Below are 27,864 nucleotides of genomic sequence, written 5' to 3' on the forward strand. Positions count from 1 at the left end.
TTTTTCTTCTCAGCAGACTTGGCCTTTGGTTCCTTGTTGGCACTAGGCGACAATTTAAAAGAACCCGCAGCTCCTTTTCCTTTGGTTTGCACTAATTTACCACTTATTACAGCACCTTTTAAATATTTTTTTATAAACGGAGCAAGTTTTTGTACATCAACTTTGTAAGTAGCAGCAATATATTTTTTGATTGCCAAAAGGGAAGAACCACCGCGATCTTTAAATGTTTTAATTGCCGCATCAACCATTTGCTGAGTCGGAGGATGAGTTGGTGCCGATTTTGGTTTTTTTGACCCACTTGCGGCGGCAGCTTTTTTTGGTTTTTTTTCCGCAACGATTGCAGGAGACGTAGCTACAGTATCTGCCATTTTGAATTCACTATTATTAATCACTTTAGAGCACAATTTTAAGAAATAGAAACACGTTTTTGTTAAAATTGCGCCAAATCCGCACCTACAGAAACGGCTAAATGAGAATCAAAGAGAGCGAAGGTATACAAAAAATTCATTTTGTACATAATTTGTACACTTTTGCAACTTAGTTTCCTCTTAAAACTTCAAAAATTTACGTCTTTTCGACCTAAATATTATAAAACAATTGACAAAATTTATTCTTACAATAATAATAGATAATTTAATAAATAATTTGATTGAAAAAACACTATCTATCAATGCATTAATAACAATTAAAGTAAATGTTTGGTGGTATTTTTTTAATACTTACCAACAAGAATGTTTATATTTAATAAATTAAACATATTTTCAGCTTGAAATTATTTTTAACATAAAGCTGATAGTTTATTTAAACTAAATAACTAAAAATTTCATCAAATTCTTACTTAATTTCTTTTTAATAAAATTAAAACAATATGGGTAATGAAACGCGTAGCATTTTTTCCCTAGGCTGTGACTTTTTCTTAGAAAATTTGTTAAACATTATCCCAAGCAAGAAAACAAATGAAAAACTATATTTATATTATTTTGTTCATAAATATTAAATATTTAATCCATAACAAACATTAAAATACCAAAAATTTAAACAAATAATCAAGCAATCAAAACTCATAAACTATCGAATATTCGCTTGCCAAGGTTTACAAATTCACATTTGTATTACAAAAATCTGTACATTGAAAAAAAAACTTTCTTGCTTCAAAATTTGCCTTCAGATATATAAAAAAAAAACAAAGCATAGACTTATAAAATACATCATTGAAATATTAAAACACACAAAACTCAAACATTTTCGAGTATTGACTTGCTTACTAGACAAATTCACATTTTTACGAGTATTACAAAAAACTGTACATAGAAAAAAATTCTTACTTGAAAATTTGCCTTCAGACATAAAAAAAAGAAGCAATGCCTTATAAAATAACTATAATTAAAAAAGAAAAACAAAATTCATAAATTTTCGAGCATTGGCTTGCGTAGGTATAAATATTTTCATTTGTATGATAAAAACTATGCATAGAAAGCAAGCAATAACATTTTCAAAATTTGCCTTCAAAGTAAATTATCACATTATCTTTCTACCTAAAATAAAAAAAAAATCGTGGAAATCGATAGGTACGTAATTACTAGATTGAATTAAAATTCATTTATATCTCTTTTAAATATTTTGTGGTCCTGAAAAGGACCGTTGAATATTTTTTTTAACCTCGATGATTTAAGCACGTTCGCCACGGATGCGTCTGGCCAATTGAATGTCTTTTGGCATAATTGTGACACGTTTGGCATGGATGGCGCACAAATTTGTGTCTTCAAACAGGCCAACCAAATAAGCTTCACTTGCTTCTTGAAGCGCCATAACAGCTGAGCTCTGGAAACGCAAATCTGTTTTGAAATCTTGAGCAATTTCACGAACTAAACGTTGGAAAGGCAATTTACGAATTAACAATTCGGTGCTTTTCTGATAACGACGAATCTCACGAAGAGCCACTGTTCCAGGACGATAACGATGTGGTTTCTTTACACCTCCTGTTGCTGGAGCACTTTTACGAGCTGCCTTTGTTGCCAGTTGCTTACGTGGGGCTTTTCCACCAGTCGATTTACGGGCAGTTTGCTTTGTACGAGCCATGATTTCACTTTTTTTCACTTCACTAATAAACACAACACTTTTGTTCACAATTTTTTTAGAAAAATCGAATGTAGATTTCTGTTTAAGTCATTAAATTGGCTATTCATGTTTCCGTTCGACTGTTTTTTTCATTTTCGTTGTCGATTTATTTGGCCAATCAAAATTAAGAATTGTTATGAAAAATAAGTATAAATACTTGTGGTATTTCGAGCGAAGAGCCACAGTTTAACAGTGACTCTTGTGCAGTGCAGTTCTCTAGTTCAGTTTAAGTGTTTTTTTAATTAAATAAATAAAAATGACTGGTCGTGGTAAAGGAGGAAAAGGTTTGGGCAAAGGCGGAGCTAAGCGGCATCGTAAGGTATTGCGTGATAACATTCAAGGAATCACGAAACCAGCAATTCGTCGATTGGCTCGTCGTGGAGGTGTAAAACGTATTTCTGGTTTGATTTACGAAGAAACACGTGGAGTGTTGAAAGTTTTTCTGGAAAATGTTATCCGAGATGCCGTTACTTACACCGAACACGCTAAGCGTAAGACAGTTACAGCTATGGATGTAGTTTACGCTTTGAAGAGACAAGGGCGTACTCTTTACGGTTTCGGAGGTTAAGAATTTTATTCGAAACAAACAATCGGTCCTTTTCAGGACCACAATTAAATATAAAAGAGATTGAAAATAGAAATCATACACCGTTGACGAACAAAATACCTAATTTTTTTTCATTTGCCAATGAATATATGTATGTATATACCTGATGATTATCAAAAAAAATTATTTTGCTAATTTACTTACTTTTTTGTACCAAAATATTTTTTTTGAAATGGAAACATAAAATAAAATTCCTTTTTGTGAAAAATTTTTTTTTTTGCTTTAGTCGCAAAAACATATTTTATTCCTTGTATTATTCTTTTTTCGAAATGGAAACAAAAATTAAATAAAATTCCTTTTTCTGAAATTTTTTTTGTTGCTTTGCATATTTTATTCTTTTTTCCGTAGAAAAATTTTTTTTTTTTGCTGCTTTACGGATTGGATACGAACAAATATTTCTTTTTCCAAAGGAAGAAAAAACATTTGTTTGTTGCTTTCTTTTTCTTCGTACGAGAATATTTTAGAATATATACAAAAAATTGAAAAATAAACACATCTCTTAATAGAAATTATTGGATACGAACAAATATTTCTTTTTGCAGAGGAAGAAAAAAACATTTTTTGTTTGTTGGTTTCTTTTTCTTTGAAAAAAAATAAAAAATATTTTTTCCGAACTGAAAAAAAAATGTTTTGTTGCTTTACGGATTGGATACGAACAAATATTTCTTTTTCTTCGTACCAGAATATTTTAAAATTGCTATATACCTACAAGAAATTGAAAAATAACCACATCTTTTAACAGAAATTAGAATTGCATACGAACAAATATTTCTTTTTCCAAAGAAAGAAAAAAACATGTTTGTTGGTTTCTATTTCTTTGAAAAAAAAAAAAATAAAAAATATTTTTTCCGAACTGAAAAAAAAATGTTTTGTTGCTTTACGGATTGGATACGAACAAATATTTCTTTTTGCAAAGGAAGAAAAAACATTTGTTTGGTTTCTTCTTCTTTGAAAAAAAAATGTGTTGCTTTACGGATTGGATACAAACAAATATTTCTTTTTGCAAAGAAAGAAAAAACATTTGTTTGTTGGTTTCTTCTTCTTCGTATTTTAAAATATATAAAAAAAATGAAAAATATACACATCTCTTAATAGAAATTATTTGTCGTCCTGAAAAGGACGGTTTTTTTTTTGTTTGCTGTCACTACATAGATTTAAGCACTTTTCTCTGTCTTCTTTGGCAACAAAACAGCTTGAATATTTGGAAGAACACCTCCTTGTGCGATTGTGACTCCAGAAAGTAATTTATTCAATTCCTCGTCGTTCCGAATAGCCAATTGCAAATGGCGGGGAATAATTCTAGTTTTTTTGTTGTCACGAGCAGCATTTCCCGCCAATTCCAAGACTTCTGCCGCCAAATATTCCATCACAGCTGCCAAATACACAGGGGCACCGGCTCCGACGCGCTCAGCATAGTTTCCCTTTCGCAGCAGACGATGAATACGACCAACAGGGAATTGTAATCCAGCACGATTAGAGCGGGACTTTGCCTTTCCCTTCACTTTTCCACCTTTACCACGACCAGACATTTTATATTATTGTTTTTTAAATATTTTTTACAAAAGAAAAAACACAAGAGAGCTCACTATTTCACTGTTCACTGTATCACTGCACACTGTAGAATGACAAAATTTTCGAACTGTGCGCTGTCTTTTATCTAAATTTTCGTATGCTCGCACACAGAAAAAAGAGGGTTGTGGCCTTAGAAAGCCGTTGTGGAAAGAGACAATATAATTCGTGAGTTTTTCAGAAAAATTCACAGTTCTCGTTCAGTCGTCATTGTGTGCAGTTCGTTAATAGTGAAAGTGAAGTGAATTATAAAAATAAAATGCCGCCAAAAACTAGTGGTAAAGCAGCTAAAAAAGCCGGAAAGGCACAAAAAAATATCACCAAGACCGATAAGAAGAAGAAGCGCAAGAGGAAGGAAAGCTACGCAATCTACATTTACAAAGTTTTGAAGCAAGTTCATCCTGACACTGGAATTTCATCGAAGGCCATGAGCATCATGAATAGTTTTGTGAACGACATCTTCGAAAGAATTGCTGCTGAAGCCTCTCGCTTAGCTCACTACAACAAGCGTTCAACAATCACAAGTCGGGAAATCCAGACTGCCGTGCGATTGTTGTTGCCTGGTGAACTAGCCAAGCATGCTGTTAGTGAAGGAACAAAGGCGGTTACCAAATACACAAGCTCGAAGTAATTTTTTTTTTATTGAATTTCTTCAAAAATGGCCCTTTTCAGGGCCGCAAAAATATCAATAAGAGATTAGAGAATTGAAAAAAAAATATTTTTTCTACCTGCGGAAAAATTCGTTAAATAAATATTTTTATTTGTGATTGAAGTAATTTTTTTTTTATTTAATTTCTTCAAAAATGGCCCTTTTCAGGGCCGCAAAAATATCAATAAGAGATTAGAGAATTGACAAAAAAATATATTTTTTTTTCTACCTGCGGAAAAATTCGTTAAATAAATATTTTTATTTGTGATTGTAAGAGTATTTTCTATGAAAAAAATAAATTTTGTAAATTGTTCCAGACGCCACGTGAATCATGTCGCGTCCAATAGAAACACAAACATTTTTTTTATTGTTCTACGCATCGTGTACAGTCTCGAAGCGTCGCAAAAGTTTTAATAAGAAACTAGAGATTTGAGAAGAAAGGTATATACATATATTTTTTTTGCCTGTGGAATGATTTTATGAATCTATTTTGTTTTTCTTTGTGATTTTTGATTAGAAAATATATTTTCTATCAAAAGAAATACAAAAGTTAGTTCTGTTAATTGTTCCAGACACCACGTGTATCGTGCCGAGTCAAGTAGAAACGAAAAACATACAAAAAATACATTTTATTAAATAATTTTGTTTGTTTTGTTCTACCCATCGTGTCCAGTTATGTCGCTATGTGTACAGTGTACAGTCACGTAGCGTCACAAAAATATCTATAAAATATTAGAGAATTAAATTTGTTTGTGTTTTTTGATGTCAGATGTATGTAATTTCTATGAAAAGAAATACAAAATTCTTGTTATTTTGTTTAAGATTTTTTTTATTGTTCTACGCATCGAGTACAGTCTCGAAGCGTCACAAAATTTTTAATAAGAAACTAGAGAATTTAAAGAAATGTATGTTTTCTTTGCCTGTGGAATACATATTGTTTTTTGTTTTAATTTTTGATTACAAAATATATTTTCTATGAAAAGAAATACAAAACTTACTTTTGTTGATTGTTCCAGACACGACGTGTATCATGCCGAGTCAACTAAAAACAAAAAAATATAAATTTTGTTTGTATTGTTCTACCCATCGTGTCCAGTTATGTCGCTATGTGTACAGTCACGTAGCGTCGCAAAAACATCTAGGTATAAAATATTAGAGAATTAAATTTGTTTGTGTTTTTTGATGTCAGATGTACGTATGTAATTTCTATGAAAAGAAATACAACACTCTTGATATTTTGTTTAAGAATTTTCTTAATTGTTGCGGATATACTTCATGTCGCGTCCAGTCGATAAAAATATATGAAAATATATGTAATTTCTATGAAAAGAAATACAAAACTCTTGATAAATTGTGTAAGAATTTTTTTATTTGTTGCAGGAATGCGTCATGTCGCGTCCAGTCGATAAAAATATATGAAAAACATATGTAATTCCTGAAATAAAATACAAAACTCTTGATATTTTGTTTAAGAATTTTGTAAATTGTTGCAGGTATACGTCATGTCGCGTCTAGTCCATATAAAATACATGAAAACAAATACCTACATTTTGCCAAAGTATTTCGTTTGTATTTTTCTACGCATCGTGTACAGTCACATAGCGTGGAAACATTTCAATAATTACGTAGGTATTAGAGAAATGCAAAAAAAGAAAAATATGTTGTTGTCTTATTTAATAGTAAAAGTATTTTCTATGAAAGATATTTATTGTTGAAGGCATCGCATCGCGTCCAATCACAAAAAAGTAGAAAATAAACAGTACAGTCTCGCCCATACATATCGCATCGTACCTAGTAGCTGTAGTTAGAAAATAGGCGCAAAAATATATATTATTTATTTGTATTGATATTTCCTTTCTTTCTGCCCAATGAGAAATACATATGAATACAAATAAATTAAGTTTGCTTTTGAATACCTATTTCATAAAAAAACTATTTTCTGTAGAACAAAAAAAGGACGAAAATAAATGCAAAACTAAATACGTTTTCGGTTGTTCAGTCTCGCCCAGACAAATCGCATCGTGCCTAGTAGCTGTAGTAAGAAAATAGGCGCAAAAATATATTATTTATTTGTATTGATATTTCCTTTCTTTCTGCCCAATGAGAAAAACATATGAATACAAATAAATGAAGTTTGCATTTGCAATACCTATTTCATTAAAAAAAGTATTTTCTGTAGAACAAAAAAGCGCGAAAATAAATGCAAAACAAAATACGTTTCCGTTTGTTCAGTAGTGGTAGTCCCGTAGCGGCGACAGCGCGCGCCGGCCGCGCGGCGGCGTCGCATCGCATCCAGCCACTTCACCACTTATCCCGTCGCCGTTGCTCCACCAGCCCATCGCATCTCAACGCTATCATCGAGATAGTCCAAAAATTCTCCCTCCTTTTTAATAAAAAATTAAAAAAAAAAAGTTTTTATATCTCATTTTAGTATATTTTTTGTAGCCCTGAAAAGGACTGTGGATTTTTGTTTTGATTTCAACTTTGTTTTTCATTGAAATGGAAATTTTACTTCTTTGCCTTTTTAACAGCGACTGCCTTTTTTGGCTTGGCTGCTGCTGTGGCTGATTTTGCTTTTGGCACTTTAGGTTTAGGCGCGGCTGCCTTTGCTTTTGTTGGCTTTGCCTTAACTGCACTCGTTTTTTTAACACTTTTCACTTTTGGTTTTTCCACCTTCTTTTTATCTGCACTGGCACTTTTTTTTGTTGTGGCGGCTACTTTTTTTACTTTCTTTTCACCAGACACTTTTTTTAATTTTTTGTCACCAGCAGCGGCAGCTTTTGGTTTGGCGGCAGATTTTTTCTTCTCAGCAGACTTGGCCTTTGGTTCCTTGTTGGCACTAGGCGACAATTTAAAAGAACCCGCAGCTCCTTTTCCTTTGGTTTGCACTAATTTACCACTTATTACAGCACCTTTTAAATATTTTTTTATAAACGGAGCAAGTTTTTGTACATCAACTTTGTAAGTAGCAGCAATATATTTTTTGATTGCCAAAAGGGAAGAACCACCGCGATCTTTCAATGTTTTAATTGCCGCATCCACCATTTGCTGAGTCGGAGGATGAGTTGGTGCCGATTTTGGTTTTTTTGACCCACTTGCGGCGGCAGCTTTTTTTGGTTTTTTTTCCGCAACGATTGCAGGAGACGTAGCTACAGTATCTGCCATTTTGAATTCACTATTATTAATCACTTTAGAGCACAATTTTAAGAAATAGAAACACGTTTTTGTTAAAATTGCGCCAAATCCGCACCTACAGAAACGGCTAAATGAGAATCAAAGAGAGCGAAGGTATACAAAAAATTCATTTTGTACATAATTTGTACACTTTTGCAACTTAGTTTCCTCTTAAAACTTCAAAAATTTACGTCTTTTCGACCTAAATATTATAAAACAATTGACAAAATTTATTCTTACAATAATAATAGATAATTTAATAAATAATTTGATTGAAAAAACACTATCTATCAATGCATTAATAACAATTAAAGTAAATGTTTGGTGGTATTTTTTTAATACTTACCAACAAGAATGTTTATATTTAATAAATTAAACATATTTTCAGCTTGAAATTATTTTTAACATAAAGCTGATAGTTTATTTAAACTAAATAACTAAAAATTTCATCAAATTCTTACTTAATTTCTTTTTAATAAAATTAAAACAATATGGGTAATGAAACGCGTAGCATTTTTTCCCTAGGCTGTGACTTTTTCTTAGAAAATTTGTTAAACATTATCCCAAGCAAGAAAACAAATGAAAAACTATATTTATATTATTTTGTTCATAAATATTAAATATTTAATCCATAACAAACATTAAAATACCAAAAATTTAAACAAATAATCAAGCAATCAAAACTCATAAACTATCGAATATTCGCTTGCCAAGGTTTACAAATTCACATTTGTATTACAAAAATCTGTACATTGAAAAAAAAACTTTCTTGCTTCAAAATTTGCCTTCAGATATATAAAAAAAAAACAAAGCATAGACTTATAAAATACATCATTGAAATATTAAAACACACAAAACTCAAACATTTTCGAGTATTGACTTGCTTACTAGACAAATTCACATTTTTACGAGTATTACAAAAAACTGTACATAGAAAAAAATTCTTACTTGAAAATTTGCCTTCAGACATAAAAAAAAGAAGCAATGCCTTATAAAATAACTATAATTAAAAAAGAAAAACAAAATTCATAAATTTTCGAGCATTGGCTTGCGTAGGTATAAATATTTTCATTTGTATGATAAAAACTATGCATAGAAAGCAAGCAATAACATTTTCAAAATTTGCCTTCAAAGTAAATTATCACATTATCTTTCTACCTAAAATAAAAAAAAAATCGTGGAAATCGATAGGTACGTAATTACTAGATTGAATTAAAATTCATTTATATCTCTTTTAAATATTTTGTGGTCCTGAAAAGGACCGTTGAATATTTTTGTTTAACCTCGATGATTTAAGCACGTTCGCCACGGATGCGTCTGGCCAATTGAATGTCTTTTGGCATAATTGTGACACGTTTGGCATGGATGGCGCACAAATTTGTGTCTTCAAACAGGCCAACCAAATAAGCTTCACTTGCTTCTTGAAGCGCCATAACAGCTGAGCTCTGGAAACGCAAATCTGTTTTGAAATCTTGAGCAATTTCACGAACTAAACGTTGGAAAGGCAATTTACGAATTAACAATTCGGTGCTTTTCTGATAACGACGAATCTCACGAAGAGCCACTGTTCCAGGACGATAACGATGTGGTTTCTTTACACCTCCTGTTGCTGGAGCACTTTTACGAGCTGCCTTTGTTGCCAGTTGCTTACGTGGGGCTTTTCCACCAGTCGATTTACGGGCAGTTTGCTTTGTACGAGCCATGATTTCACTTTTTTTCACTTCACTAATAAACACAACACTTTTGTTCACAATTTTTTTAGAAAAATCGAATGTAGATTTCTGTTTAAGTCATTAAATTGGCTATTCATGTTTCCGTTCGACTGTTTTTTTCATTTTCGTTGTCGATTTATTTGGCCAATCAAAATTAAGAATTGTTATGAAAAATAAGTATAAATACTTGTGGTATTTCGAGCGAAGAGCCACAGTTTAACAGTGACTCTTGTGCAGTGCAGTTCTCTAGTTCAGTTTAAGTGTTTTTTTAATTAAATAAATAAAAATGACTGGTCGTGGTAAAGGAGGAAAAGGTTTGGGCAAAGGCGGAGCTAAGCGGCATCGTAAGGTATTGCGTGATAACATTCAAGGAATCACGAAACCAGCAATTCGTCGATTGGCTCGTCGTGGAGGTGTAAAACGTATTTCTGGTTTGATTTACGAAGAAACACGTGGAGTGTTGAAAGTTTTTCTGGAAAATGTTATCCGAGATGCCGTTACTTACACCGAACACGCTAAGCGTAAGACAGTTACAGCTATGGATGTAGTTTACGCTTTGAAGAGACAAGGGCGTACTCTTTACGGTTTCGGAGGTTAAGAATTTTATTCGAAACAAACAATCGGTCCTTTTCAGGACCACAATTAAATATAAAAGAGATTGAAAATAGAAATCATACACCGTTGACGAACAAAATACCTAATTTTTTTTCATTTGCCAATGAATATATGTATGTATATACCTGATGATTATCAAAAAAAATTATTTTGCTAATTTACTTACTTTTTTGTACCAAAATATTTTTTTTGAAATGGAAACATAAAATAAAATTCCTTTTTGTGAAAAATTTTTTTTTTTGCTTTAGTCGCAAAAACATATTTTATTCCTTGTATTATTCTTTTTTCGAAATGGAAACAAAAATTAAATAAAATTCCTTTTTCTGAAATTTTTTTTGTTGCTTTGCATATTTTATTCTTTTTTCCGTAGAAAAATTTTTTTTTTTTGCTGCTTTACGGATTGGATACGAACAAATATTTCTTTTTCCAAAGGAAGAAAAAACATTTGTTTGTTGCTTTCTTTTTCTTCGTACGAGAATATTTTAGAATATATACAAAAAATTGAAAAATAAACACATCTCTTAATAGAAATTATTGGATACGAACAAATATTTCTTTTTGCAGAGGAAGAAAAAAACATTTTTTGTTTGTTGGTTTCTTTTTCTTTGAAAAAAAATAAAAAATATTTTTTCCGAACTGAAAAAAAAATGTTTTGTTGCTTTACGGATTGGATACGAACAAATATTTCTTTTTCTTCGTACCAGAATATTTTAAAATTGCTATATACCTACAAGAAATTGAAAAATAACCACATCTTTTAACAGAAATTAGAATTGCATACGAACAAATATTTCTTTTTCCAAAGAAAGAAAAAAACATGTTTGTTGGTTTCTATTTCTTTGAAAAAAAAAAAAAATAAAAAATATTTTTTCCGAACTGAAAAAAAAATGTTTTGTTGCTTTACGGATTGGATACGAACAAATATTTCTTTTTGCAAAGGAAGAAAAAACATTTGTTTGTTGGTTTCTTCTTCTTCGTATTTTAAAATATATAAAAAAAATGAAAAATATACACATCTCTTAATAGAAATTATTTGTCGTCCTGAAAAGGACGGTTTTTTTTTTGTTTGCTGTCACTACATAGATTTAAGCACTTTTCTCTGTCTTCTTTGGCAACAAAACAGCTTGAATATTTGGAAGAACACCTCCTTGTGCGATTGTGACTCCAGAAAGTAATTTATTCAATTCCTCGTCGTTCCGAATAGCCAATTGCAAATGGCGGGGAATAATTCTAGTTTTTTTGTTGTCACGAGCAGCATTTCCCGCCAATTCCAAGACTTCTGCCGCCAAATATTCCATCACAGCTGCCAAATACACAGGGGCACCGGCTCCGACGCGCTCAGCATAGTTTCCCTTTCGCAGCAGACGATGAATACGACCAACAGGGACAAAATTCTACAAAATTTTCGAACTGTGCGCTGTCTTTTATCTAAATTTTCGTATGCTCGCACACAGAAAAAAGAGGGTTGTGGCCTTAGAAAGCCGTTGTGGAAAGAGACAATATAATTCGTGAGTTTTTCAGAAAAATTCACAGTTCTCGTTCAGTCGTCATTGTGTGCAGTTCGTTAATAGTGAAAGTGAAGTGAATTATAAAAATAAAATGCCGCCAAAAACTAGTGGTAAAGCAGCTAAAAAAGCCGGAAAGGCAAAGGGCCGCAAAAATATCAATAAGAGATTAGAGAATTGACAAAAAAATATATTTTTTTTTCTACCTGCGGAAAAATTCGTTAAATAAATATTTTTATTTGTGATTGTAAGAGTATTTTCTATGAAAAAAATAAATTTTGTAAATTGTTCCAGACGCCACGTGAATCATGTCGCGTCCAATAGAAACACAAACATTTTTTTATTGTTCTACGCATCGTGTACAGTCTCGAAGCGTCGCAAAAGTTTTAATAAGAAACTAGAGATTTGAGAAGAAAGGTATATACATATATTTTTTTTGCCTGTGGAATGATTTTATGAATCTATTTTGTTTTTCTTTGTGATTTTTGATTAGAAAATATATTTTCTATCAAAAGAAATACAAAAGTTAGTTCTGTTAATTGTTCCAGACACCACGTGTATCGTGCCGAGTCAAGTAGAAACGAAAAACATACAAAAAATACATTTTATTAAATAATTTTGTTTGTTTTGTTCTACCCATCGTGTCCAGTTATGTCGCTATGTGTACAGTGTACAGTCACGTAGCGTCACAAAAATATCTATAAAATATTAGAGAATTAAATTTGTTTGTGTTTTTTGATGTCAGATGTATGTAATTTCTATGAAAAGAAATACAAAATTCTTGTTATTTTGTTTAAGATTTTTTTTATTGTTCTACGCATCGAGTACAGTCTCGAAGCGTCACAAAATTTTTAATAAGAAACTAGAGAATTTAAAGAAATGTATGTTTTCTTTGCCTGTGGAATACATATTGTTTTTTGTTTTAATTTTTGATTACAAAATATATTTTCTATGAAAAGAAATACAAAACTTACTTTTGTTGATTGTTCCAGACACGACGTGTATCATGCCGAGTCAACTAAAAACAAAAAAATATAAATTTTGTTTGTATTGTTCTACCCATCGTGTCCAGTTATGTCGCTATGTGTACAGTCACGTAGCGTCGCAAAAACATCTAGGTATAAAATATTAGAGAATTAAATTTGTTTGTGTTTTTTGATGTCAGATGTACGTATGTAATTTCTATGAAAAGAAATACAACACTCTTGATATTTTGTTTAAGAATTTTCTTAATTGTTGCGGATATACTTCATGTCGCGTCCAGTCGATAAAAATATATGAAAATATATGTAATTTCTATGAAAAGAAATACAAAACTCTTGATAAATTGTGTAAGAATTTTTTTATTTGTTGCAGGAATGCGTCATGTCGCGTCCAGTCGATAAAAATATATGAAAAACATATGTAATTCCTGAAATAAAATACAAAACTCTTGATATTTTGTTTAAGAATTTTGTAAATTGTTGCAGGTATACGTCATGTCGCGTCTAGTCCATATAAAATACATGAAAACAAATACCTACATTTTGCCAAAGTATTTCGTTTGTATTTTTCTACGCATCGTGTACAGTCACATAGCGTGGAAACATTTCAATAATTACGTAGGTATTAGAGAAATGCAAAAAAAGAAAAATATGTTGTTGTCTTATTTAATAGTAAAAGTATTTTCTATGAAAGATATTTATTGTTGAAGGCATCGCATCGCGTCCAATCACAAAAAAGTAGAAAATAAACAGTACAGTCTCGCCCATACATATCGCATCGTACCTAGTAGCTGTAGTTAGAAAATAGGCGCAAAAATATATATTATTTATTTGTATTGATATTTCCTTTCTTTCTGCCCAATGAGAAATACATATGAATACAAATAAATTAAGTTTGCTTTTGAATACCTATTTCATAAAAAAACTATTTTCTGTAGAACAAAAAAAGGACGAAAATAAATGCAAAACTAAATACGTTTTCGGTTGTTCAGTCTCGCCCAGACAAATCGCATCGTGCCTAGTAGCTGTAGTAAGAAAATAGGCGCAAAAATATATTATTTATTTGTATTGATATTTCCTTTCTTTCTGCCCAATGAGAAAAACATATGAATACAAATAAATGAAGTTTGCATTTGCAATACCTATTTCATTAAAAAAAGTATTTTCTGTAGAACAAAAAAGCGCGAAAATAAATGCAAAACAAAATACGTTTCCGTTTGTTCAGTAGTGGTAGTCCCGTAGCGGCGACAGCGCGCGCCGGCCGCGCGGCGGCGTCGCATCGCATCCAGCCACTTCACCACTTATCCCGTCGCCGTTGCTCCACCAGCCCATCGCATCTCAACGCTATCATCGAGATAGTCCAAAAATTCTCCCTCCTTTTTAATAAAAAATTAAAAAAAAAAAGTTTTTATATCTCATTTTAGTATATTTTTTGTAGCCCTGAAAAGGACTGTGGATTTTTGTTTTGATTTCAACTTTGTTTTTCATTGAAATGGAAATTTTACTTCTTTGCCTTTTTAACAGCGACTGCCTTTTTTGGCTTGGCTGCTGCTGTGGCTGATTTTGCTTTTGGCACTTTAGGTTTAGGCGCGGCTGCCTTTGCTTTTGTTGGCTTTGCCTTAACTGCACTCGTTTTTTTAACACTTTTCACTTTTGGTTTTTCCACCTTCTTTTTTATCTGCACTGGCACTTTTTTTTGTTGTGGCGGCTACTTTTTTTACTTTCTTTTCACCAGACACTTTTTTTAATTTTTTGTCACCAGCAGCGGCAGCTTTTGGTTTGGCGGCAGATTTTTTCTTCTCAGCAGACTTGGCCTTTGGTTCCTTGTTGGCACTAGGCGACAATTTAAAAGAACCCGCAGCTCCTTTTCCTTTGGTTTGCACTAATTTACCACTTATTACAGCACCTTTTAAATATTTTTTTATAAACGGAGCAAGTTTTTGTACATCAACTTTGTAAGTAGCAGCAATATATTTTTTGATTGCCAAAAGGGAAGAACCACCGCGATCTTTCAATGTTTTAATTGCCGCATCCACCATTTGCTGAGTCGGAGGATGAGTTGGTGCCGATTTTGGTTTTTTTGACCCACTTGCGGCGGCAGCTTTTTTTGGTTTTTTTTCCGCAACGATTGCAGGAGACGTAGCTACAGTATCTGCCATTTTGAATTCACTATTATTAATCACTTTAGAGCACAATTTTAAGAAATAGAAACACGTTTTTGTTAAAATTGCGCCAAATCCGCACCTACAGAAACGGCTAAATGAGAATCAAAGAGAGCGAAGGTATACAAAAAATTCATTTTGTACATAATTTGTACACTTTTGCAACTTAGTTTCCTCTTAAAACTTCAAAAATTTACGTCTTTTCGACCTAAATATTATAAAACAATTGACAAAATTTATTCTTACAATAATAATAGATAATTTAATAAATAATTTGATTGAAAAAACACTATCTATCAATGCATTAATAACAATTAAAGTAAATGTTTGGTGGTATTTTTTTAATACTTACCAACAAGAATGTTTATATTTAATAAATTAAACATATTTTCAGCTTGAAATTATTTTTAACATAAAGCTGATAGTTTATTTAAACTAAATAACTAAAAATTTCATCAAATTCTTACTTAATTTCTTTTTAATAAAATTAAAACAATATGGGTAATGAAACGCGTAGCATTTTTTCCCTAGGCTGTGACTTTTTCTTAGAAAATTTGTTAAACATTATCCCAAGCAAGAAAACAAATGAAAAACTATATTTATATTATTTTGTTCATAAATATTAAATATTTAATCCATAACAAACATTAAAATACCAAAAATTTAAACAAATAATCAAGCAATCAAAACTCATAAACTATCGAATATTCGCTTGCCAAGGTTTACAAATTCACATTTGTATTACAAAAATCTGTACATTGAAAAAAAAACTTTCTTGCTTCAAAATTTGCCTTCAGATATATAAAAAAAAAACAAAGCATAGACTTATAAAATACATCATTGAAATATTAAAACACACAAAACTCAAACATTTTCGAGTATTGACTTGCTTACTAGACAAATTCACATTTTTACGAGTATTACAAAAAACTGTACATAGAAAAAAATTCTTACTTGAAAATTTGCCTTCAGACATAAAAAAAAGAAGCAATGCCTTATAAAATAACTATAATTAAAAAAGAAAAACAAAATTCATAAATTTTCGAGCATTGGCTTGCGTAGGTATAAATATTTTCATTTGTATGATAAAAACTATGCATAGAAAGCAAGCAATAACATTTTCAAAATTTGCCTTCAAAGTAAATTATCACATTATCTTTCTACCTAAAATAAAAAAAAAATCGTGGAAATCGATAGGTACGTAATTACTAGATTGAATTAAAATTCATTTATATCTCTTTTAAATATTTTGTGGTCCTGAAAAGGACCGTTGAATATTTTTTTTAACCTCGATGATTTAAGCACGTTCGCCACGGATGCGTCTGGCCAATTGAATGTCTTTTGGCATAATTGTGACACGTTTGGCATGGATGGCGCACAAATTTGTGTCTTCAAACAGGCCAACCAAATAAGCTTCACTTGCTTCTTGAAGCGCCATAACAGCTGAGCTCTGGAAACGCAAATCTGTTTTGAAATCTTGAGCAATTTCACGAACTAAACGTTGGAAAGGCAATTTACGAATTAACAATTCGGTGCTTTTCTGATAACGACGAATCTCACGAAGAGCCACTGTTCCAGGACGATAACGATGTGGTTTCTTTACACCTCCTGTTGCTGGAGCACTTTTACGAGCTGCCTTTGTTGCCAGTTGCTTACGTGGGGCTTTTCCACCAGTCGATTTACGGGCAGTTTGCTTTGTACGAGCCATGATTTCACTTTTTTTCACTTCACTAATAAACACAACACTTTTGTTCACAATTTTTTTAGAAAAATCGAATGTAGATTTCTGTTTAAGTCATTAAATTGGCTATTCATGTTTCCGTTCGACTGTTTTTTTCATTTTCGTTGTCGATTTATTTGGCCAATCAAAATTAAGAATTGTTATGAAAAATAAGTATAAATACTTGTGGTATTTCGAGCGAAGAGCCACAGTTTAACAGTGACTCTTGTGCAGTGCAGTTCTCTAGTTCAGTTTAAGTGTTTTTTTAATTAAATAAATAAAAATGACTGGTCGTGGTAAAGGAGGAAAAGGTTTGGGCAAAGGCGGAGCTAAGCGGCATCGTAAGGTATTGCGTGATAACATTCAAGGAATCACGAAACCAGCAATTCGTCGATTGGCTCGTCGTGGAGGTGTAAAACGTATTTCTGGTTTGATTTACGAAGAAACACGTGGAGTGTTGAAAGTTTTTCTGGAAAATGTTATCCGAGATGCCGTTACTTACACCGAACACGCTAAGCGTAAGACAGTTACAGCTATGGATGTAGTTTACGCTTTGAAGAGACAAGGGCGTACTCTTTACGGTTTCGGAGGTTAAGAATTTTATTCGAAACAAACAATCGGTCCTTTTCAGGACCACAATTAAATATAAAAGAGATTGAAAATAGAAATCATACACCGTTGACGAACAAAATACCTAATTTTTTTTCATTTGCCAATGAATATATGTATGTATATACCTGATGATTATCAAAAAAAATTATTTTGCTAATTTACTTACTTTTTTGTACCAAAATATTTTTTTTGAAATGGAAACATAAAATAAAATTCCTTTTTGTGAAAAATTTTTTTTTTTGCTTTAGTCGCAAAAACATATTTTATTCCTTGTATTATTCTTTTTTCGAAATGGAAACAAAAATTAAATAAAATTCCTTTTTCTGAAATTTTTGTTGTTGCTTTGCATATTTTATTCTTTTTTCCGTAGAAAAATTTTTTTTTTTTGCTGCTTTACGGATTGGATACGAACAAATATTTCTTTTTCCAAAGGAAGAAAAAACATTTGTTTGTTGCTTTCTTTTTCTTCGTACGAGAATATTTTAGAATATATACAAAAAATTGAAAAATAAACACATCTCTTAATAGAAATTATTGGATACGAACAAATATTTCTTTTTGCAGAGGAAGAAAAAAACATTTTTTGTTTGTTGGTTTCTTTTTCTTTGAAAAAAAATAAAAAATATTTTTTCCGAACTGAAAAAAAAATGTTTTGTTGCTTTACGGATTGGATACGAACAAATATTTCTTTTTCTTCGTACCAGAATATTTTAAAATTGCTATATACCTACAAGAAATTGAAAAATAACCACATCTTTTAACAGAAATTAGAATTGCATACGAACAAATATTTCTTTTTCCAAAGAAAGAAAAAAACATGTTTGTTGGTTTCTATTTCTTTGAAAAAAAAAAAAAATAAAAAATATTTTTTCCGAACTGAAAAAAAAATGTTTTGTTGCTTTACGGATTGGATACGAACAAATATTTCTTTTTGCAAAGGAAGAAAAAACATTTGTTTGGTTTCTTCTTCTTTGAAAAAAAAATGTGTTGCTTTACGGATTGGATACAAACAAATATTTCTTTTTGCAAAGAAAGAAAAAACATTTGTTTGTTGGTTTCTTCTTCTTCGTATTTTAAAATATATAAAAAAAATGAAAAATATACACATCTCTTAATAGAAATTATTTGTCGTCCTGAAAAGGACGGTTTTTTTTTTGTTTGCTGTCACTACATAGATTTAAGCACTTTTCTCTGTCTTCTTTGGCAACAAAACAGCTTGAATATTTGGAAGAACACCTCCTTGTGCGATTGTGACTCCAGAAAGTAATTTATTCAATTCCTCGTCGTTCCGAATAGCCAATTGCAAATGGCGGGGAATAATTCTAGTTTTTTTGTTGTCACGAGCAGCATTTCCCGCCAATTCCAAGACTTCTGCCGCCAAATATTCCATCACAGCTGCCAAATACACAGGGGCACCGGCTCCGACGCGCTCAGCATAGTTTCCCTTTCGCAGCAGACGATGAATACGACCAACAGGGAATTGTAATCCAGCACGATTAGAGCGGGACTTTGCCTTTCCCTTCACTTTTCCACCTTTACCACGACCAGACATTTTATATTATTGTTTTTTAAATATTTTTTACAAAAGAAAAAACACAAGAGAGCTCACTATTTCACTGTTCACTGTATCACTGCACACTGTAGAATGACAAAATTTTCGAACTGTGCGCTGTCTTTTATCTAAATTTTCGTATGCTCGCACACAGAAAAAAGAGGGTTGTGGCCTTAGAAAGCCGTTGTGGAAAGAGACAATATAATTCGTGAGTTTTTCAGAAAAATTCACAGTTCTCGTTCAGTCGTCATTGTGTGCAGTTCGTTAATAGTGAAAGTGAAGTGAATTATAAAAATAAAATGCCGCCAAAAACTAGTGGTAAAGCAGCTAAAAAAGCCGGAAAGGCACAAAAAAATATCACCAAGACCGATAAGAAGAAGAAGCGCAAGAGGAAGGAAAGCTACGCAATCTACATTTACAAAGTTTTGAAGCAAGTTCATCCTGACACTGGAATTTCATCGAAGGCCATGAGCATCATGAATAGTTTTGTGAACGACATCTTCGAAAGAATTGCTGCTGAAGCCTCTCGCTTAGCTCACTACAACAAGCGTTCAACAATCACAAGTCGGGAAATCCAGACTGCCGTGCGATTGTTGTTGCCTGGTGAACTAGCCAAGCATGCTGTTAGTGAAGGAACAAAGGCGGTTACCAAATACACAAGCTCGAAGTAATTTTTTTTTTATTGAATTTCTTCAAAAATGGCCCTTTTCAGGGCCGCAAAAATATCAATAAGAGATTAGAGAATTGAAAAAAAAATATTTTTTCTACCTGCGGAAAAATTCGTTAAATAAATATTTTTATTTGTGATTGAAGTAATTTTTTTTTTATTTAATTTCTTCAAAAATGGCCCTTTTCAGGGCCGCAAAAATATCAATAAGAGATTAGAGAATTGACAAAAAAATATATTTTTTTTTCTACCTGCGGAAAAATTCGTTAAATAAATATTTTTATTTGTGATTGTAAGAGTATTTTCTATGAAAAAAATAAATTTTGTAAATTGTTCCAGACGCCACGTGAATCATGTCGCGTCCAATAGAAACACAAACATTTTTTTTATTGTTCTACGCATCGTGTACAGTCTCGAAGCGTCGCAAAAGTTTTAATAAGAAACTAGAGATTTGAGAAGAAAGGTATATACATATATTTTTTTTGCCTGTGGAATGATTTTATGAATCTATTTTGTTTTTCTTTGTGATTTTTGATTAGAAAATATATTTTCTATCAAAAGAAATACAAAAGTTAGTTCTGTTAATTGTTCCAGACACCACGTGTATCGTGCCGAGTCAAGTAGAAACGAAAAACATACAAAAAATACATTTTATTAAATAATTTTGTTTGTTTTGTTCTACCCATCGTGTCCAGTTATGTCGCTATGTGTACAGTGTACAGTCACGTAGCGTCACAAAAATATCTATAAAATATTAGAGAATTAAATTTGTTTGTGTTTTTTGATGTCAGATGTATGTAATTTCTATGAAAAGAAATACAAAATTCTTGTTATTTTGTTTAAGATTTTTTTTATTGTTCTACGCATCGAGTACAGTCTCGAAGCGTCACAAAATTTTTAATAAGAAACTAGAGAATTTAAAGAAATGTATGTTTTCTTTGCCTGTGGAATACATATTGTTTTTTGTTTTAATTTTTGATTACAAAATATATTTTCTATGAAAAGAAATACAAAACTTACTTTTGTTGATTGTTCCAGACACGACGTGTATCATGCCGAGTCAACTAAAAACAAAAAAATATAAATTTTGTTTGTATTGTTCTACCCATCGTGTCCAGTTATGTCGCTATGTGTACAGTCACGTAGCGTCGCAAAAACATCTAGGTATAAAATATTAGAGAATTAAATTTGTTTGTGTTTTTTGATGTCAGATGTACGTATGTAATTTCTATGAAAAGAAATACAACACTCTTGATATTTTGTTTAAGAATTTTCTTAATTGTTGCGGATATACTTCATGTCGCGTCCAGTCGATAAAAATATATGAAAATATATGTAATTTCTATGAAAAGAAATACAAAACTCTTGATAAATTGTGTAAGAATTTTTTTATTTGTTGCAGGAATGCGTCATGTCGCGTCCAGTCGATAAAAATATATGAAAAACATATGTAATTCCTGAAATAAAATACAAAACTCTTGATATTTTGTTTAAGAATTTTGTAAATTGTTGCAGGTATACGTCATGTCGCGTCTAGTCCATATAAAATACATGAAAACAAATACCTACATTTTGCCAAAGTATTTCGTTTGTATTTTTCTACGCATCGTGTACAGTCACATAGCGTGGAAACATTTCAATAATTACGTAGGTATTAGAGAAATGCAAAAAAAGAAAAATATGTTGTTGTCTTATTTAATAGTAAAAGTATTTTCTATGAAAGATATTTATTGTTGAAGGCATCGCATCGCGTCCAATCACAAAAAAGTAGAAAATAAACAGTACAGTCTCGCCCATACATATCGCATCGTACCTAGTAGCTGTAGTTAGAAAATAGGCGCAAAAATATATATTATTTATTTGTATTGATATTTCCTTTCTTTCTGCCCAATGAGAAATACATATGAATACAAATAAATTAAGTTTGCTTTTGAATACCTATTTCATAAAAAAACTATTTTCTGTAGAACAAAAAAAGGACGAAAATAAATGCAAAACTAAATACGTTTTCGGTTGTTCAGTCTCGCCCAGACAAATCGCATCGTGCCTAGTAGCTGTAGTAAGAAAATAGGCGCAAAAATATATTATTTATTTGTATTGATATTTCCTTTCTTTCTGCCCAATGAGAAAAACATATGAATACAAATAAATGAAGTTTGCATTTGCAATACCTATTTCATTAAAAAAAGTATTTTCTGTAGAACAAAAAAGCGCGAAAATAAATGCAAAACAAAATACGTTTCCGTTTGTTCAGTAGTGGTAGTCCCGTAGCGGCGACAGCGCGCGCCGGCCGCGCGGCGGCGTCGCATCGCATCCAGCCACTTCACCACTTATCCCGTCGCCGTTGCTCCACCAGCCCATCGCATCTCAACGCTATCATCGAGATAGTCCAAAAATTCTCCCTCCTTTTTAATAAAAAATTAAAAAAAAAAAGTTTTTATATCTCATTTTAGTATATTTTTTGTAGCCCTGAAAAGGACTGTGGATTTTTGTTTTGATTTCAACTTTGTTTTTCATTGAAATGGAAATTTTACTTCTTTGCCTTTTTAACAGCGACTGCCTTTTTTGGCTTGGCTGCTGCTGTGGCTGATTTTGCTTTTGGCACTTTAGGTTTAGGCGCGGCTGCCTTTGCTTTTGTTGGCTTTGCCTTAACTGCACTCGTTTTTTTAACACTTTTCACTTTTGGTTTTTCCACCTTCTTTTTATCTGCACTGGCACTTTTTTTTGTTGTGGCGGCTACTTTTTTTACTTTCTTTTCACCAGACACTTTTTTTAATTTTTTGTCACCAGCAGCGGCAGCTTTTGGTTTGGCGGCAGATTTTTTCTTCTCAGCAGACTTGGCCTTTGGTTCCTTGTTGGCACTAGGCGATAATTTAAAAGAACCCGCAGCTCCTTTTCCTTTGGTTTGCACTAATTTACCACTTATTACAGCACCTTTTAAATATTTTTTTATAAACGGAGCAAGTTTTTGTACATCAACTTTGTAAGTAGCAGCAATATATTTTTTGATTGCCAAAAGGGAAGAACCACCGCGATCTTTCAATGTTTTAATTGCCGCATCCACCATTTGCTGAGTCGGAGGATGAGTTGGTGCCGATTTTGGTTTTTTTGACCCACTTGCGGCGGCAGCTTTTTTTGGTTTTTTTTCCGCAACGATTGCAGGAGACGTAGCTACAGTATCTGCCATTTTGAATTCACTATTATTAATCACTTTAGAGCACAATTTTAAGAAATAGAAACACGTTTTTGTTAAAATTGCGCCAAATCCGCACCTACAGAAACGGCTAAATGAGAATCAAAGAGAGCGAAGGTATACAAAAAATTCATTTTGTACATAATTTGTACACTTTTGCAACTTAGTTTCCTCTTAAAACTTCAAAAATTTACGTCTTTTCGACCTAAATATTATAAAACAATTGACAAAATTTATTCTTACAATAATAATAGATAATTTAATAAATAATTTGATTGAAAAAACACTATCTATCAATGCATTAATAACAATTAAAGTAAATGTTTGGTGGTATTTTTTTAATACTTACCAACAAGAATGTTTATATTTAATAAATTAAACATATTTTCAGCTTGAAATTATTTTTAACATAAAGCTGATAGTTTATTTAAACTAAATAACTAAAAATTTCATCAAATTCTTACTTAATTTCTTTTTAATAAAATTAAAACAATATGGGTAATGAAACGCGTAGCATTTTTTCCCTAGGCTGTGACTTTTTCTTAGAAAATTTGTTAAACATTATCCCAAGCAAGAAAACAAATGAAAAACTATATTTATATTATTTTGTTCATAAATATTAAATATTTAATCCATAACAAACATTAAAATACCAAAAATTTAAACAAATAATCAAGCAATCAAAACTCATAAACTATCGAATATTCGCTTGCCAAGGTTTACAAATTCACATTTGTATTACAAAAATCTGTACATTGAAAAAAAAACTTTCTTGCTTCAAAATTTGCCTTCAGATATATAAAAAAAAAACAAAGCATAGACTTATAAAATACATCATTGAAATATTAAAAATTAAAACACACAAAACTCAAACATTTTCGAGTATTGACTTGCTTAGTAGACAAATTCACATTTTTACGAGTATTACAAAAAACTGTACATAGAAAAAAATTCTTACTTGAAAATTTGCCTTCAGACATAAAAAAAAGAAGCAATGCCTTATAAAATAACTATAATTAAAAAAGAAAAACAAAATTCATAAATTTTCGAGCATTGGCTTGCGTAGGTATAAATATTTTCATTTGTATGATAAAAACTATGCATAGAAAGCAAGCAATAACATTTTCAAAATTTGCCTTCAAAGTAAATTATCACATTATCTTTCTACCTAAAATAAAAAAAAAATCGTGGAAATCGATAGGTACGTAATTACTAGATTGAATTAAAATTCATTTATATCTCTTTTAAATATTTTGTGGTCCTGAAAAGGACCGTTGAATATTTTTTTTAACCTCGATGATTTAAGCACGTTCGCCACGGATGCGTCTGGCCAATTGAATGTCTTTTGGCATAATTGTGACACGTTTGGCATGGATGGCGCACAAATTTGTGTCTTCAAACAGGCCAACCAAATAAGCTTCACTTGCTTCTTGAAGCGCCATAACAGCTGAGCTCTGGAAACGCAAATCTGTTTTGAAATCTTGAGCAATTTCACGAACTAAACGTTGGAAAGGCAATTTACGAATTAACAATTCGGTGCTTTTCTGATAACGACGAATCTCACGAAGAGCCACTGTTCCAGGACGATAACGATGTGGTTTCTTTACACCTCCTGTTGCTGGAGCACTTTTACGAGCTGCCTTTGTTGCCAGTTGCTTACGTGGGGCTTTTCCACCAGTCGATTTACGGGCAGTTTGCTTTGTACGAGCCATGATTTCACTTTTTTTCACTTCACTAATAAACACAACACTTTTGTTCACAATTTTTTTAGAAAAATCGAATGTAGATTTCTGTTTAAGTCATTAAATTGGCTATTCATGTTTCCGTTCGACTGTTTTTTTCATTTTCGTTGTCGATTTATTTGGCCAATCAAAATTAAGAATTGTTATGAAAAATAAGTATAAATACTTGTGGTATTTCGAGCGAAGAGCCACAGTTTAACAGTGACTCTTGTGCAGTGCAGTTCTCTAGTTCAGTTTAAGTGTTTTTTTAATTAAATAAATAAAAATGACTGGTCGTGGTAAAGGAGGAAAAGGTTTGGGCAAAGGCGGAGCTAAGCGGCATCGTAAGGTATTGCGTGATAACATTCAAGGAATCACGAAACCAGCAATTCGTCGATTGGCTCGTCGTGGAGGTGTAAAACGTATTTCTGGTTTGATTTACGAAGAAACACGTGGAGTGTTGAAAGTTTTTCTGGAAAATGTTATCCGAGATGCCGTTACTTACACCGAACACGCTAAGCGTAAGACAGTTACAGCTATGGATGTAGTTTACGCTTTGAAGAGACAAGGGCGTACTCTTTACGGTTTCGGAGGTTAAGAATTTTATTCGAAACAAACAATCGGTCCTTTTCAGGACCACAATTAAATATAAAAGAGATTGAAAATAGAAATCATACACCGTTGACGAACAAAATACCTAATTTTTTTTCATTTGCCAATGAATATATGTATGTATATACTAAATACCTGATGATTATCAAAAAAAATTATTTTGCTAATTTACTTACTTTTTTGTACCAAAATATTTTTTTTGAAATGGAAACATAAAATAAAATTCCTTTTTGTGAAAAATTTTTTTTTTTGCTTTAGTCGCAAAAACATATTTTATTCCTTGTATTATTCTTTTTTCGAAATGGAAACAAAAATTAAATAAAATTCCTTTTTCTGAAATTTTTTTTGTTGCTTTGCATATTTTATTCTTTTTTCCGTAGAAAAAAATTTTTTTTTTGCTGCTTTACGGATTGGATACGAACAAATATTTCTTTTTCCAAAGGAAGAAAAAACATTTGTTTGTTGCTTTCTTTTTCTTCGTACGAGAATATTTTAGAATATATACAAAAAATTGAAAAATAAACACATCTCTTAATAGAAATTATTGGATACGAACAAATATTTCTTTTTGCAGAGGAAGAAAAAAACATTTTTTGTTTGTTGGTTTCTTTTTCTTTGAAAAAAAATAAAAAATATTTTTTCCGAACTGAAAAAAAAATGTTTTGTTGCTTTACGGATTGGATACGAACAAATATTTCTTTTTCTTCGTACCAGAATATTTTAAAATTGCTATATACCTACAAGAAATTGAAAAATAACCACATCTTTTAACAGAAATTAGAATTGCATACGAACAAATATTTCTTTTTCCAAAGAAAGAAAAAAACATGTTTGTTGGTTTCTATTTCTTTGAAAAAAAAAAAAAATAAAAAATATTTTTTCCGAACTGAAAAAAAAATGTTTTGTTGCTTTACGGATTGGATACGAACAAATATTTCTTTTTGCAAAGGAAGAAAAAACATTTGTTTGGTTTCTTCTTCTTTGAAAAAAAAATGTGTTGCTTTACGGATTGGATACAAACAAATATTTCTTTTTGCAAAGAAAGAAAAAACATTTGTTTGTTGGTTTCTTCTTCTTCGTATTTTAAAATATATAAAAAAAATGAAAAATATACACATCTCTTAATAGAAATTATTTGTCGTCCTGAAAAGGACGGTTTTTTTTTTGTTTGCTGTCACTACATAGATTTAAGCACTTTTCTCTGTCTTCTTTGGCAACAAAACAGCTTGAATATTTGGAAGAACACCTCCTTGTGCGATTGTGACTCCAGAAAGTAATTTATTCAATTCCTCGTCGTTCCGAATAGCCAATTGCAAATGGCGGGGAATAATTCTAGTTTTTTTGTTGTCACGAGCAGCATTTCCCGCCAATTCCAAGACTTCTGCCGCCAAATATTCCATCACAGCTGCCAAATACACAGGGGCACCGGCTCCGACGCGCTCAGCATAGTTTCCCTTTCGCAGCAGACGATGAATACGACCAACAGGGAATTGTAATCCAGCACGATTAGAGCGGGACTTTGCCTTTCCCTTCACTTTTCCACCTTTACCACGACCAGACATTTTATATTATTGTTTTTTAAATATTTTTTACAAAAGAAAAAACACAAGAGAGCTCACTATTTCACTGTTCACTGTATCACTGCACACTGTAGAATGACAAAATTTTCGAACTGTGCGCTGTCTTTTATCTAAATTTTCGTATGCTCGCACACAGAAAAAAGAGGGTTGTGGCCTTAGAAAGCCGTTGTGGAAAGAGACAATATAATTCGTGAGTTTTTCAGAAAAATTCACAGTTCTCGTTCAGTCGTCATTGTGTGCAGTTCGTTAATAGTGAAAGTGAAGTGAATTATAAAAATAAAATGCCGCCAAAAACTAGTGGTAAAGCAGCTAAAAAAGCCGGAAAGGCACAAAAAAATATCACCAAGACCGATAAGAAGAAGAAGCGCAAGAGGAAGGAAAGCTACGCAATCTACATTTACAAAGTTTTGAAGCAAGTTCATCCTGACACTGGAATTTCATCGAAGGCCATGAGCATCATGAATAGTTTTGTGAACGACATCTTCGAAAGAATTGCTGCTGAAGCCTCTCGCTTAGCTCACTACAACAAGCGTTCAACAATCACAAGTCGGGAAATCCAGACTGCCGTGCGATTGTTGTTGCCTGGTGAACTAGCCAAGCATGCTGTTAGTGAAGGAACAAAGGCGGTTACCAAATACACAAGCTCGAAGTAATTTTTTTTTTATTGAATTTCTTCAAAAATGGCCCTTTTCAGGGCCGCAAAAATATCAATAAGAGATTAGAGAATTGAAAAAAAAATATTTTTTCTACCTGCGGAAAAATTCGTTAAATAAATATTTTTATTTGTGATTGAAGTAATTTTTTTTTTATTTAATTTCTTCAAAAATGGCCCTTTTCAGGGCCGCAAAAATATCAATAAGAGATTAGAGAATTGACAAAAAAATATATTTTTTTTTCTACCTGCGGAAAAATTCGTTAAATAAATATTTTTATTTGTGATTGTAAGAGTATTTTCTATGAAAAAAATAAATTTTGTAAATTGTTCCAGACGCCACGTGAATCATGTCGCGTCCAATAGAAACACAAACATTTTTTTTATTGTTCTACGCATCGTGTACAGTCTCGAAGCGTCGCAAAAGTTTTAATAAGAAACTAGAGATTTGAGAAGAAAGG

At 31.7% G+C, this 27,864-nt stretch overlaps 2 protein-coding genes across 2 annotated transcripts; both read right to left on the reverse strand.

The window, feature by feature from the left end:
* Positions 1-1,668: 1,668 nt before the first annotated feature.
* On the reverse strand, positions 1,669-9,820 carry LOC129950566 (histone H3-like). Its single transcript, XM_056062496.1, has 2 exons — positions 9,422-9,820; positions 1,669-2,079 (listed from the first exon to the last, which is right to left on the reverse strand). The coding sequence occupies exons 1-2, from the start codon at positions 9,818-9,820 to the stop codon at positions 1,669-1,671; spliced, it is 810 nt and encodes a 269-aa protein (XP_055918471.1).
* A 6,571-nt stretch (positions 9,821-16,391) lies between these two features.
* On the reverse strand, positions 16,392-24,550 carry LOC129950567 (histone H3-like). Its single transcript, XM_056062497.1, has 2 exons — positions 24,152-24,550; positions 16,392-16,802 (listed from the first exon to the last, which is right to left on the reverse strand). Exons 1-2 carry the CDS (start codon positions 24,548-24,550, stop codon positions 16,392-16,394), a joined length of 810 nt encoding a protein of 269 aa, XP_055918472.1.
* Positions 24,551-27,864: the final 3,314 nt, after the last annotated feature.

This window comes from Eupeodes corollae, chromosome 3, assembly GCF_945859685.1.
Source record: "Eupeodes corollae chromosome 3, idEupCoro1.1, whole genome shotgun sequence".
Taxonomy (NCBI): domain Eukaryota; kingdom Metazoa; phylum Arthropoda; class Insecta; order Diptera; family Syrphidae; genus Eupeodes; species Eupeodes corollae.

Coding starts and splice junctions, on each gene's coding strand:
- LOC129950566 (XM_056062496.1), bottom strand. CDS start 9,820: ATGGCTCGTACAAAGCAAACTGCCCGTAAATCGACTGGTGGAAAAGCC. Junction 2,080..9,421: donor TGGCCAGACGCATCCGTGGC/GAACGTGCTTAA, acceptor AAAAGTGAAATC/ATGGCTCGTACAAAGCAAAC.
- LOC129950567 (XM_056062497.1), bottom strand. CDS start 24,550: ATGGCTCGTACAAAGCAAACTGCCCGTAAATCGACTGGTGGAAAAGCC. Junction 16,803..24,151: donor TGGCCAGACGCATCCGTGGC/GAACGTGCTTAA, acceptor AAAAGTGAAATC/ATGGCTCGTACAAAGCAAAC.